General features: G+C 41.0%; 1 protein-coding gene across 8 annotated transcripts in view; it reads left to right on the forward strand.

Moving 5' to 3' along the window:
- Positions 1-1,684, forward strand: part of LOC147018063 (host cell factor 1-like) — a 139,192-nt gene extending 137,508 nt beyond the window's left edge. For all 8 annotated transcript variants that reach the window (XM_085897362.1, XM_085897361.1, XM_085897360.1 and 5 more), the window contains one exon: positions 51-1,684. In XM_085897362.1, coding sequence (XP_085753488.1) covers positions 51-96 — 46 coding nt within the window. In that variant the 3' untranslated portion in view covers positions 97-1,684. The remainder of the gene's footprint in view (positions 1-50) is intronic.
- The last annotated feature ends 13,064 nt before the right edge of the window (positions 1,685-14,748 follow it).

The following is a 14,748-nucleotide window of genomic DNA, read 5'->3' on the forward strand; positions in this document are numbered from 1 at the left end:
TCCATATTGTCCGAATGCAATAATGCTCTGTTGTGTGCCCTTATTTCCAGGAAGGCTAGTGGCAGCGTGAAGAAGTCTAAAGCGGATGCCGTCTGATGTCTGGTCCTTCCAAGCATCATCCCCTTCCAGCCTGTTTATCTCGTTTATTTTATTCATCCGAGATGAGGAATTAAATCTGTTCATTGTGCATTATTTTATTTACTTTTTTATTTTTTACATTCTTTTGATGCCTAAAATCTTGTCTCACGAATGACAATCCAACTGGATCATCGGTGGTGCTGGATTGACTGCTCACACTTCTCGCACGCACCAATGTGCATTTGAAGTCTTCTCATGCCATCAGAAGGTTGAGTGGTTTTTTTTGTTTGAAAAGGAAAATGATTGTCTCTTTGCAGTATGCAAGATTTTTTTTTTTTAATAAACATTTGTTTTGTGTGCACATGCAATTTTAACGCAGCTGCTGCAGTGCACTGTCACCCATTAACAGCATAGTTGATGCTCTGTTGTCATGGATGAGGAACTTATACAAGTTGCTATGGCCACTTGTGTGTGTTGTGAAAGGTGTGGTTGGTCAATGCCAGTGACTTCCACTGGGCTGTGCTGGAATCAGGGTGTTTTATCACGCGATCTGCGACTGTGTACAGGAATGTGTCGGTCTCTAAGGGAAAGTTTTTACATTTTGTAAGTTATGTTAATTGCAAGCACTTAGTACAGGACTTACACATTTGTCCTCTTCATTTCCCCTTTCCGATCACTTCCACGTCTCCTCTCTCTCTCTCTATCCGTTTCTTACCCTGCTCTGGCATATTTTCGTGTCGATGTTCTACGTGCTGCGTGTCTTGCATCTTTCGCTTGATGTGCAAAAAAAAATTTAAAAAGGGGGGGTTTTTTTGTTTGTTTTTTTAAAACAAATATATATATAATATATATATATATATATAGGCGTTCTTAGTCTTTCACATGAAAGGCTTACCAATCAGTATTTTGTGTACAGAACGATAAAAAAGGGGAAAGCATTAATTGTATGCAAAGTTATTTTAAGGACTGAATCTTTGAGATTCAGGCAATAACAACACTTGTCAATTGCATCTGACTTGACTTGGTAATATGTTTCCCCTTTCCCCGACATCCACTGTAATCGGAACTGCGAGTTCCCTATCACAAACGAGACATTATCATAAAAGTCAACACTGTTAACTCGTCTTCTACCAACTGTCAGTAATAGTGAGGCATAATGGTGGCAGAAAAAGATCTGCACGTGTACATCCCCATGGCTCTAGCAGTGCAGCCAACGTGCACCCAGGCCGTGATTGAATGTGTAAAGAGGATAAAAATAAGGTGAGAATGCGAGCGCAAAGCATCTTGAGAAGAGCGACTTAGTTTTCTGTCCTTGATTCTTTCTACTGTACAAGCCCCTGTTCACGAATCCAGTCGTTCGTCCGGTGTTCTCATTATCAGTCACATGTGAATAGTCTGTGATTGTGTATTATTGTTTTTGTGGGTTTTTTTTAAATAAGAAAAGCGTGTAATTTTCTCCGTTTTTTTTGTTTGTTTGTTTTTTTTTTCAAATCAGGGCAAGACCTTTGCCTGCATTGTAGAGTTTCTCTGTGGTTTTGACTGCATTCTATAGATTGTGCTTCTTTACTGCTTATGCCTATTTTGAATAAAACACTTTTGGGGGAGAGTCTGATCTGGTTATATTGTTATGGGGCCGGGTATCGGCCGCGAGCACAACCACTAGATGGAGCTGAAAGTCGGCCTGACCGATTTCCCGGAATGTATCGGTCGTCCCCCGAATAACTCCGGAGCTGACCGGTCCTCTATCGGACCGAACTCGCCAATAGATAGATCACGTGGGGTAGGGTCGATTGCCAATTTCAATTTACCTAAATACCCACGTGGTCCAAACTACCGGGGAAATTCACCCTCGGCTGACTTTGTCCGAATCGAGTAGCTATCGCCGACTCGGATCCGGTGTAACCGAGCGGAATTACCAAAGTCGGGCTGGACCAAATGAACAATTTACCGACACTAATCCTCAAACGCGTCATATCGAACCAATGAAAGAAACACAAAACGAGCTGATACATTTAACAATCAGGGTATTTCTTCAACAATAATGGGGGGAATTAGGGGAGCACGTAAGAGGAAGAATTAAACAGAATATCAGACCATGCACTTATGTACAGGCAAAAGCACTTAACAGTTCTCTACTTAGAGAACGTGCCCACGGACACACACACACACACACACAAACATACACACAAAAGAAGTGGTGGCTAACGCCTTTATTTCGGCCTTCAGCTCGAAGGATAGTGGAGCTGAAGGCCAGGATCTATTTTGGACCTGTCCGCCTCGTGCGGTCTTCAAGATGACTCGGGTCGGCGCCCGTCCCGGCCACCAAAACCTCAACTCGCAACCCTTCCGGCTCCGGCGGCGGATGGTCTTTCACAAGCTCAATCTTTCAGGAGGAGGAAGAAGACATTCCAGACGGCAGCGGCAAGACCAGTCCAGGCCTTCGGAGATGAGCACTCCCACAACACGAGCGCTCCAACCGATGAACGCTTCAGCAAGGTGGGTGCTCCTTCGTTGCTTCTCGCTGGCTGGCTCCTCTCTCGCTTGCTCCCTCCTTTCTCTTCTCCTCTTGCTTTTTTCGCTTCTCCCTTTGGTTTCCTTCCTCTCCTTTTATGTGCTCCCCCTCCCCCTCCTCAGCCCGCAGAGAATCTCAGGACGGGGGATCGTTGCTCTTCTCTGCAGCCTTTTTCTAACCGTCATTCTTGTTTACGTCTCGGAATCTTGGGTTGGGAGGTGGTCGTCCTCCGCCGCAGCATTGTTCTTCTCTTGAAATAATTCCGATAAAACTCCTTACTATTAAAATAAATCACAGCGCATTTACATTGATTTACCCACTCGACAAGGGAAGGGGAGCTATCTATAAAACACATACCGAAATAACTGAGCTAAAGGACCTGAATGTTAAGTGTGATCATGGTTTCCAGATTCGTAACAATATATCACGTCATTGGAAAACGAGAAACATTTGGTGCACAACAAATCAGAACATGTAGATGGAAAGAGATAACATTCTCAACACATATTTAGGTTATGCAACAGCTTCTTGACACGTACTCCTTTTATCATGAACAAATCAAGAAGCACGTACTGTAATTGCCTTGTGTAATAATTGTTTAGCGTGTGAAACACCTTTAGGTTTTCACAACCCTTGGTTTTGTAGTGGTGACATGACGCATTCTCAGAAAATTTGGAACCATCTCTCCAAGACACCCGCATGTGGTTCATCCAAAAAAACAAAATCCACATTGATTATATTCTTTAACAATACATTACAATGCCACATCTGTCAGAAAATGTGAGAAATCAAGTCATTAGACCCCTTCGAGCAAGGTCTTCCATTAGCTCTTTAACATGAGGAAAGGAACTATTTATGACCTCAGGAGAGGTTATAAAGCCACTGGATCAACGAGATATGCCAATAAGTGGACGTCCTAGGATAACGATTCCTGCCCAGGATCAATACACTTGCATGTCCAATCTTCACAATTGGTTTCCAACTGCCCAGAGTACTGCAAAAATACTCCCATTCTATCCATGTCCATGTCTCCCAGAATAAGTGCCGCGTCTTGACGCAGTGATGCAGGGACCTGTGCTCATCGTCCTGTGCAGTGTCCAAGCTTTGCATCACACCTCATATCCAAGTACTCTTGCAGGGCTGAAATCAGCATATCGGATGGACATGGGAAAGTGTCGTGTTCAGTGGTGAATACAGGTTTCTCCTTGAAAGGAATGATGGCTGTGGAAGGACATACAGAAGACACAATGAGCGATGTGCCCCTGTGTGTACAAGACTGCAAATTTTGTACATGGAAGTGTCATCGTGGTGGGGTGGTATTGCTGCAACCTTTCACACAAACTTAATCCATACCCATGCCAGATCGATACATTCATGAGATCATACATCAACATATGTTGCCTACCCTTAAATAACTTAGTCCAGGAATCATATGTTTGCACGATAATGCTCCTACTCTCAGGGCCATTTGAACAAAGAATGTTCCTGTTGATGTCATGACACGCCAGCCTGCCATCTCGCTTGATTTAAATCCGATTGAACATCTCAAGGATATCATTCATCAACATGTTTGAACTTTGCTCAGACAACCACAGACCCTCAGTTACCAAGTGGACAGTGGAAATTCGCATTACACCATGAAGGGCCCGTAGGTGAGATATCTCTAAGTACATGTGTAGTTATCCCCAAATCCGTTGTCTAGAGGGAATTTATGTGATTCGTTCGGGCTGCGACGCTTTGAGTTAGGCGTTTTTCTGTTCTATCTTTATTTTGAACCAACTACGTCTCAACCGCCATTACACAACAACCACCAACCACAACGCCACTTCACAACAACCACAATCACACCTGCCTCTCAACAACCACGCCATCCTCACCACTCCGCCAGCAACCGTCAACATCTCCACGAACACAAAAGGCGAACAACAACAACTCCCACCCCGATTTCCCTGGTAAACAAGAATTACGGTTGGAACTCAACTCCCACCCCAATTTCTCTGGTAAACAAGAATGACGGTTGGAACTCAACTCCCACCCCGATTTCCCTGGTAAACAAGAATGACGGTTGGAACTCAACTCCCGCCCCAATTTCTCTGGTGGAATGTTCCCCCCCCCCTGCGTGCCGCGAAGGGAGGGGTGGAGTGCCGGGGAAATAAAAGGGCGCACGGAGGCGCCGCTGAGGGGAGGTCAGGTTAGGGCGGTCGGTGAGAGTGCCAGTGTCAGTCGGCGGTTCATGGTCTTCTGCCCGTCTGGGTCTTGGAGAAGCGGTCAGTAGAGCGACCCGCTCATTGGAGCTTGCAGTCGGTGGAGAGTCCGGACATCACGGAGGGGACGCGTACTGGAGGCGCCGCTCTGCCAGCTGTGTCGCGCGGACCTGCGCGTTCATACAAGGAGCGCCGGAGAGAGCTCGCCCACCATCGCACCGCGAGGGTGCAGGTAATCTGCAACGGTCTCGTGGGACTCGTTCGGTCTGCCAAGTCCCACGCCATAAAGGCCCACGGGCCCCGTCTGCCCCCTCGTCTATGAGGGTGGCTTGTTTCCTTTGCTTTTGAGTAAATGTGTGTTGGCACCGTCTGTCAAGTAGAACTGTATAAGTGTTGCTGTGTGTACGCGTATTCGGTTTAACTCTTGCTTTCGCTTTATATGTGCATTTTGATTATTGTGGCTGTATATAAGTGCTTTCCGTGTGCCGTGGAATAAATGTGCATTGTGTTTAACTGTTTTCCCGTTTCGCTTCGTCTCCTTCCTTTTTATTGACCCTCCATCCTGCTTCACATAAAGGGTTCGTAGTGGGCTACATACACCCGATAATTAATCGGAACCGTCGAGGCCGACGATAACACCGCTCGGTTATCACTGTAGCACGGAACGGACCGCTTAAGCGGTTCGTGCCCGGTGTCGGCCTGTGGCGTGGTGCGATCGCCCGGTCGACCATTCGCGCAGGTACTTAGGTAGATCAAATTTGGTGAGCGACCCTATCCTGCGCGGGTGGGCAATTGGCACGATCGTGGTGAGGTTAAACCCCCACCCGTGACTAGCTCCTGGCGTTGGTCCGAGAGGGTCATGACTGAATTGTCCGTCCGGTGGGCGACGTGCCGCGATTCGAGTCACGTGGCCGTTCGCACGCCTGCGGGCGCGAATTTGCAACAATATGTTTGCACGATAATGCTCCTACTCTCAGGGCCATTTGAACAAAGAATGTTCCTGTTGATGTCATGACACGCTGGCCTGCCATCTCGCTTGATTTAAATCCGATTGAACATCTCAAGGATATCATTCATCAACATGTTCGAACTTTGCTAAGACCACCACAGACCTTCAGTTACCAAGTGGACAACATGACTTCCCATCTGTTCTATTCATTTTTAGCTCGCCTGTTCGAAGAATAGAGAGCTTTGCGATACCCCGGCGTGAGCGTCAGCTTCAGCGTGAGCGTGAAAATGTTAAAGTTTTTGGTGCAAGTTATTTAGAAGCCTGCCATTCATTTAATATGTGTACTGGGATGCTGATATTTGGCATGGCGGTTCCTTTGCGGTATACTATTGGTGTAGTGAAGTTGAAATTAACAGATGATTTTAATTTTTTTTATTTCAACCTAAGATGGTATCAAAGCCACCCAATGCTTGCCTAATTTATACTAGACGCTTGCCATTCATTTTATATGTGTACTAGTTTACTGATTACAATATACAAATACATATATTGCTTTAATATTATTTGGATCAGACTTCACTGCAATGCTTTATAATAAATATTATTAGACTAGTCTTTTAAAAACGATAACTGTATAAACAGGCGAGCATTGGGTGGCTTTGACACCAACTCTGGTTAAAAGACTAGTCTTATATGCAGCAACAGGTTATGCATCACTTTCTGAAGGGTGTGTGCATAACTCCTAAGATATAATATAATCTGAATAACTGCATCTTTCAAATTGGCAATTGTGGTTGGTTTCAACTGAAACACTCCTTTAATGAGTCGCCATCAAAAATAATCCAGCGGTAACAAATCTGGGGTGTGGGGGCAGAGCTTGGGAATTAAGTTTGGTGATTTTAGGAATTTTTCCCCTCAGCCAAGTGAGACCTGAATTGGAGGAGTGGGTTGTGGCTCCATTTTCTTAAGGCCACAGAGTTTCATTTCTCACCCCGTTGAATAGGTAAGTCTTCAGTATGTGAAGGGGGTGATATGTCACAGTTACTGTCGTTTCGGTATTAGGATCTTAAAAAAACAGGGAGCGTAGATTAGTGACGAATTTCATCCAACCCAGCCAGTGATTTTTCCAAAAGTGAAGTGATGCTTCTTCATGTTCTGATGTCCTTGCCAAACCCCAAAATCAACAATTATATTTATTCAACATTCTGTTTTTGTAAATATGGCACTCGTCAGAGAAATTGATGTCTTCATTTTCCAGTGCTTGATCAAAGCGGTTATAAAATTCATACCATCTGTGATAATGTTCAATAAGTGCCAGGAAAAGCTTGACTTTTTAAAGAAAAAAAATCCAATGTCTTCCATCAGTATTCGTTCCACTAATATGCGACTGATTCCTGTTTCAGGTAAGAGTCATCTTGTTGATTTGTGTGGACCTCTCTCTGTACGTTGCCTTTTCGCTTATTTAGTCTGGGACACGGACACTAACATGCCATCCTAAACAGCCATCCAAAACAGGTTCACATTTTGTTATGAGTCGGTATGTTCCATCTTTCGCACTTTATTGCTTTGCATCCTTTATTGCATTTCGCATCCTTCATTGCTTTGCAAGCAGGTACACAAGATACTGCAAATCTTCTCTGAAATGCTCTGCACTTTGGTGAGTTTGTGTCAATGCACAGGTCATAAATATAAATATGCTGTAAAAAATTATTTTAATGCAAAACATGTTATTCAATGTTAAATTGCCCTATTATTTTTAATACTGTTCCTGATAAAACGTGAAACTGTGTCACAGACAAAGGAAATTGTGAAATTTATTCACAACCGTATTACTAAGAAAATATCAGCATCATCAAATGATGCCTTTTTTTTTTAAGTCCACCATTATCATCATCATCATGTGTGTAGAAATAAAGGTCGTCATAGTCCTGTCGATCCTATGATGTCTACTAAATTAATGTCCCATAATTATTATCCCCTGTTGGACTTAGTCCGAAACGGGGGCTTATGGATTTGTTGGCGATTTTCGTGTCCATGCGTGCGTGTGCCCGCAACCATATCTCGAGCATGTATGGACCGATTTTATTCGTACGTGGCAGAAAGGTAACAAATGATGATATACATATGCACGTCATTTTTTTGTTTTGCGATGCGATCAAAGATGGCTGACTGGTGTCCATTTTTGTTGTAAACAAAAAAACCCGGTGTCGAATACGTCCTCAACCATTTCTTCGACATGAATTTACCGATGTTGTTCAAACTTGACAGACAGATAATCAAAGATGGTGTACATATGCATATCATTTTATTTTTTCAAGATCAGATCCAAGATGGCCGAATGATGGCCATTTTAGTTGTACATAAATATGGGCTCGCCCTTTAACTCCATACAGCAAAATTACTAAAACAAAGGGGCTATGACATTTTATGTCTATTTTTCTTGTTCTAAATGGTGACTGAGGAGATACATTTCTTCACATTGCATTTATAGCTAATTTCATTAGGTTGTGATGTTATTCTTATGAAGTTATTCTTACATACTGAAGATAACGATGACAATAATTTTGAACTTTGACTTTGGTTTCACTTTTGACCGGGCGTAGTGGTGTGCGCCTGTAATCCGGCTACTCGGAGGCTTGGGTTGGAGGATCGCTTGAAGAGGGGAGCTCTGCACTGGGCCGCGCTATGAGAGGGTGTAGGGCAGCCCGGAATCATGGCGAAACCCAATCCTTATCCCTGTGTCGTAAGAGGCGACCAGGGTTGCGTCAGGAAGGGCATCCGGCGTAAAACCTATGCCAAATCAGTATGCGGATCATAACGGATGATCCGCTGTGGCGACCCCTAACGGGAGCAGCCAAAAGACGAACAACAACAACACAACTTTGGTTTCACTTTTTAGTTTTCACATCATTGAGGAAGGAGTTATTGGGTTTGGATGTAAGAAGTGTGAGATGGGAGAGAATAAAAAGACATTTCAATTACAACCTTCGCAATTACGGCACTCTTACAATGTGGTTAGAGCACAAAATTACGAGTACAAATCAATTGGGTAAAGAAAGGCAGTGTTACAAGCAACTATCATAAAAGACCCATCACTTTGCTAACTGGTTTAATCAAAAGGCAGTGTGGAAAATGTGAAGATAAATACAATTCCTACTCACTAATTATGATGTGGATTGAAGAACAATTGGAATTAATGTGCACTGGTGAAAATTTGGCTTCAAGTTCATAAAATCCCTCACCACTCGGGATCACTATCATCAAACAAACAATAAGTCCAGAAAAACTAAATCTGCGAAAAGTCCCTGATACTACATCTGAGGCTTTAGAGACCAACTCCTCTGAAAAGACATTAAATATCCGTGAGTAAAAGACAAACACCTTTGACGAGCATAGGCATTGTTGAAAAATTCAAGTGAGAAAGGAAAATCCACAGCCATTTGATGAAAAGACTTTCCATGTATGGAAATAAAATAATTCCATCTTGTGAAATGTGCGCATCGACATATATGGTGATAGAAAGCTCTGAATCGCATGACGAGCATAAAGCACTGGTGTTTCTTTATTGATTATGCTGAAACAAATATTTTTCATTTTGAGATGTGTTTTTTGTCCACAAATTATGTACTCATGTTTCTTTACTTTCTTTAAAATGCTTTTAAAGAATATGGAAGTATGAAATATTTTGTAAAGTATAGGCTAAAATCACTCTGTAAGGAATGGTCCACGTGCACTGAGATAGAGTTGAGATAAAGATTTAAATTGTCTGCAGGATAAAATATGCTTATCAGGCTCTCACAATGACGAGGTCAGAGCTCATTATATTTGCAGATTGGTGAGGAAATACTGACAAGCCACAAGTGAGTGGAATAGAATCTCTGTTCAAATATACTGTGGTCTTGTTAATTCCATTTAACTGCAACATATCTTTTAAAACCTTAGGATCATTGATTAGTATATTGTTTTTGTTTCTCAATGCTGAGAAAGTGCTCTCCTGAGTGTATTAGTAAATGCTGAATACCATCAATGTACCACTGAAAGTGAACATTTCAAACCAGATGACTTTCAAACCATGTAGCAATAATAATAACAAATGTATAATCCCCATATTGGCCCAAGCACATCTGGGCCAAAGTGAAAGATCTTATAAGTCCATGCTTAGTTAAAATGAAATATGTACCCGCTTTGTCATGTTTGCTTCTCTGATACTTCAAAATATACTTTAAAATGCATCATCATTGCATACTGATGGTTATTTTATAAATGAATAGATATAGTGTGTAAGTTAATTGTGTAACAATATTATCTTTTCTTTATTTTATTTCATTTGATTGGCAAGTTAAGCTGCTTCAGCTGGTGCAAGTGAGTCATACACCAAAGGCATTGCGGAGTCTCATTAACTCTGGTTTCCCATTCAATTGTAAAATTGTACAAACACGAAGCTCATTAACTCTGCCTTCCCATTGTCCTTTTATTTTGATTGTAAAGCAATGAGTCTCATAGAACTGCTGAGATCATGGACCTCATTGTTCTGCAAAGCTGTGCAAACCAGATGCTCCAGCGGCATGCTGCAATAAATGCTTATCATTGCCTATGTAAATGAACGTTTTCTATGCATGCACACCCTAATATAAAGCAAGACACATTCTTTCACTATGCTGTCTTGTTTTATTATGCAAATAATTGTTTTTTTCTTTGCTTGAAGGACCTTGTGTGTAAACAAAGCTTTCTTGTAGTCTGGTATTGATGAACCAGTACTCTGATGTTCTGACCCCTCCCTATCTTCCAACCATTTAAAAGGCTAACCATTCAGGATCAGTCAGAGATATGCTTGTACACTTGAATCAAGGTTTTCTCTCCACAGATGTGTTTTTCCAAAACGGTAAAACAGAATGTGGTAGCAGGTGGTCCGAGACACTACAACAGCATGTTGCACTTCACAAACATTATATTTCTGGTTTATCTATCTTGCAATAAGGATGTAAGATGAAGTAAAATGCAAAAAAAGTGTATTTTATAATGTTGTTGTCGTCATTGTCGCTACTCTTCCTGGCACGCGTGGCCTCAGCCCCGTTTGTGTGCTCCTTGAATGTATTTTGACATTTTTATGCCTATGCTGATGAAGTCACTGGAGGGTTTTTTTTTTGGGGGGGGGGGGGGGTTGTCCGTACGTCCATAATAGGTTTTCGTTCCCGCGATAACTGAAGAATGGCTGAAGGGATCAAAATCAAACTTGGTGCAAGCATGTATAATGATATAAAGGTGAACTGATTCGATTTTTGGGGGCAAGAGGCCGAGGTCCTGTGAGGTTAAAAATTCTGTTACCGTGCTAACTTGCAAGCCAGTGATGGGATTTCAACCAAACTTGGTACAAGTACATCTTATAATGCAAAGATGAACTGAATAGATTTTGGCATCAATAAGTCAAAGGTAATGTCAGGTAAAAATGTGATACTTGAACAGCTGAAGGGATTTAAATTACACCTGGTACAAGTACTATAATGATGTGGGCACAGGCACATTGGGGTCATTGTGTCAAATCAGCCAAAAAAATGAAATTCTGTGGTGACCCCCTCAGATTTTCCTGAAAAAATTATCAAAGCTACCTTGACATATATGAGGAAGGTTTGCCAAATTATAGCTCAAAATTCCAAGTAGTATCCGAGATATGGCCTTACAAACACCCTCAGGGTGTTTCAATTCTGGCAGTCGCGAGTTGCAGATTTGTATCTGAAGCATCTTTGGAGGGCTCTAAATTCCAGAGTTTTACACACAGAGTTCTGAAAATTCACACAAATGGTGTCTATTACTGAAGCTTTCAGAATCTGACATCAAAAATGTTCTACTTAAAAAAAACTTTTTAAGATAAGTACTCTCAAAAGTAGTGATTTGTCACATGCAGTCAAAAAAATTGGAGTTTTCAAATTGCTGCCAACAGTCAGTTTATTCATTATGAAGAATTTTGTTGCCTGAGTTACATAATCTCGTGACTGGATCATTTACACAAGAAAACTGAAACCTTTTGGACAAAATCTTGGGTGCTCTAGGTGTCTGAACTTTACTCCAGACTCAACGACACTAAAATTTACCCTAAGTGTCCACCATGTTGACAGTTACACAGCTATTTTAAATTTTTTCACTTAAAGACACATACATAGGCAAACTGTGGTAGAAAATTCAAGAGTTGTTCTCAATCCCTTCTATTTTTAAACAATTTTTTTTTTAAATGCATTAATTTCTAATGATTCTGCAGTCCCAAAAGCTACTTTTTTTCAAATAATTTTTTTTACTAACAAACATATAGAAAAAAATAAAGATATTGTAAGGAAGTATGACTTAAGTGGAATCAATACATAAATCAGTTTAGTGAAGCTTAAAGAAGTGTACCAAAATCATTTCCAAAGTTAGGCATGAAGCACAACTATCTTATTTAGGCTTTAACCAAATACACAACCCTGTAGTAACTGCCAATGCTCATTGTTACATTTTATTATATCCTGGCAATTATAAAACTAATCACTGTTCACTTTGTACAATGGATCCAAATACATTTGTCCAAACAATTTGATATGAAATTATAAAAAAAAATGTTGAATCAGATATTGTACCTACATTTACAAATGGATGTAGACTTTCGTACAATGTACACTAAGTATATAAACAATTAGATATGCAAATGAATATTTATAATGGTGATTATTATGATCACATTATGTGTCTTAATCTGTAGTTGAGATTGGCGGCGGCCTTAAACTAAAATATCCTTTAAAAAAATGTGAGCCAAATTAAAGTAACCACATACTTGTTCTGACCAAAAAACACAACAATTTGATCATTGTGGTGCCAACTTATGAATGTTTGGCATGGCTTCCACTTCAAAAGCACACCTATTGCTTTTATTCTACATCTTTCATCGAACATGTTTTTTTTAAATAGTGGGCCTTTTTAAAAAAATCGTTTAAAAATAGAAGGGATTGAGAACAACTCTTGAATTTTCTACCACAGTTTGCCTCTGTATGTGTCTTTAAGTGACAGAATTTTAAAAGAGCTGTGTAACTGTCAACATGGTGAACACTTGGAATAAAACCGGGGTAAATTTCAGTGTCGTTAAGTCTGGAGCAAAGTTCAGACACCTATAGCACCCAAGATTTTGCTGCAAAAGGTTTCAGTTTTCTTGTGTAAATGATCCAGTCACGACATTATGTAAATCAGCAACAAAATTCTTCATGATGAATAAACTGACTGTTGGCAGCAATTTGAAAACTTAAATTTTTTTTGACTGCATCTTACAAATCACTACTTTTGAGAGTACTTATCTTAAAAGTATTTTAAGTAGAACATTTTTGATGTCACATTCTGAAAGACTCACTAATAGGCGCCATTTGTGTGAATTTTTAGAACTCTGTTTGTAAAACTGGAATTTAGAGCCCTCCAAAAATGCTTCAGATACAAATCTGCAACTTGCGACTGCCAGAATTGAAACACCCCAAGGGTGTTTGTAGGGCCATATCTTGGACACTACTTGGAATTTTGAGCTATAACTTGGCAAACCTCCCTCATATATGTTAAGGTAGCTTTGAGAAGTTTTTCAGAAAAATCTGAGGGGGTCACCACAACCCCTGGCTGAAATGACACGTAATGAGCCATCGGTCAACGTCAAAGAGTGCCATTCTGTTTCTCTTGCTTTGAGAAGTATTCCTATATATAAGTTGGTGTGCTCCTTCCATGTCCGTCACGCTTTATTCTAAAGGGTTCCCACTGTTGTGGAATCAAAAAAACAGAAATGGTACCATTGGAACCACCACATTGAGCTCCAAGTCACGCTAAAAGGTATTGTGATTAAACAAACGCAACATTTTATGACTTTATTATTTTTGTTGCACAATAATCGATTATTAGCTTTCCAACGATGACATTTGTATTACTACACAACAGCAGGAACCCTTTAGTTTTAGAAGAAAGTATGGTATCTGCACGTGTGCACGCGTGCACGCGCACACACACACACGCACACGCACACGTGTACACACACACACACACACACACACACACACACACACACACACACACACACACACACACACACAAACTTGAGTTATCGACTTCTACTCACTCTGAAAGGTTGACGACTTCCCGTCTCAGCAGTGTCCCATAAGCTGTTAAGCTTGAGTGTGGGAAAATGCAGTTACAAGTTCAATAAAAAGCAAGAAATGGTGTATCAGCAGTGGGCCAATTCGGGGTCGTACCCATGAAATAATATGATCCACTCGGTGACTCGGGTGTCATAAATGGTCAGTGCCCATGGAAATAAGCTGCTCACCAAAAGGTGTTTTATGATAGTTGTCCTGCGGTTGAAAGGAGTGAAAGCACACTGAAGATCGGGCTGCAACGTGGGACGAAACTCCACGAGTCAAGAGAGGAAATGCATCACTGAAGATAGCCCTGCGAATGCGGTTGAACTTCAGTTCACTTTTGTTTCACTCCAGTGAAACTTAAGTCCGTGACTCGTTTTCAAAATGGTGTAAATAGCGAGCTGCCTGGCAGGGAAGTGTCGTCACCCTTATGTTAAAACCTTCCTCAACCCCCGTTCCCCGAGGGGAGGTCCAAGATCCCGATATTAGAGTGGAGCAAAATGATTGGTTAGAAACCAGATTTTAAAAAACAAATTTAAAAAAAACACACCTCCACTACTTCCATTAGTTGGAAAAGTAAATGGAACAAAGTTCATGAAATAAAAGTACTAACAAATTGGAACCATTGAAATGTACACCACACACAACTGTATATGAAAGGACTCCTGGGACAAATTATTCATAAATGATGCTACTTGGGTGTATGATGTCTGGATAATTAAATGTAAGACTATATGATTGAGAACACTTCGTTTTAGCAGCTTTGGGTGCTTATTTCTATCACATTTGAAAGTTCATTGTGGCCATTATATTTATCACGGGTGCATAATTTTACACCATTTTTGAGGAATTTAATATACAAAGCCTTGGTAA

The sequence above is a fragment of the Eptatretus burgeri genome, chromosome 10, assembly GCF_056783735.1.
Source record: "Eptatretus burgeri isolate ZD-2024b chromosome 10, Ebu_testis_v1, whole genome shotgun sequence".
In the NCBI taxonomy this organism is placed as follows: domain Eukaryota; kingdom Metazoa; phylum Chordata; class Myxini; order Myxiniformes; family Myxinidae; genus Eptatretus; species Eptatretus burgeri.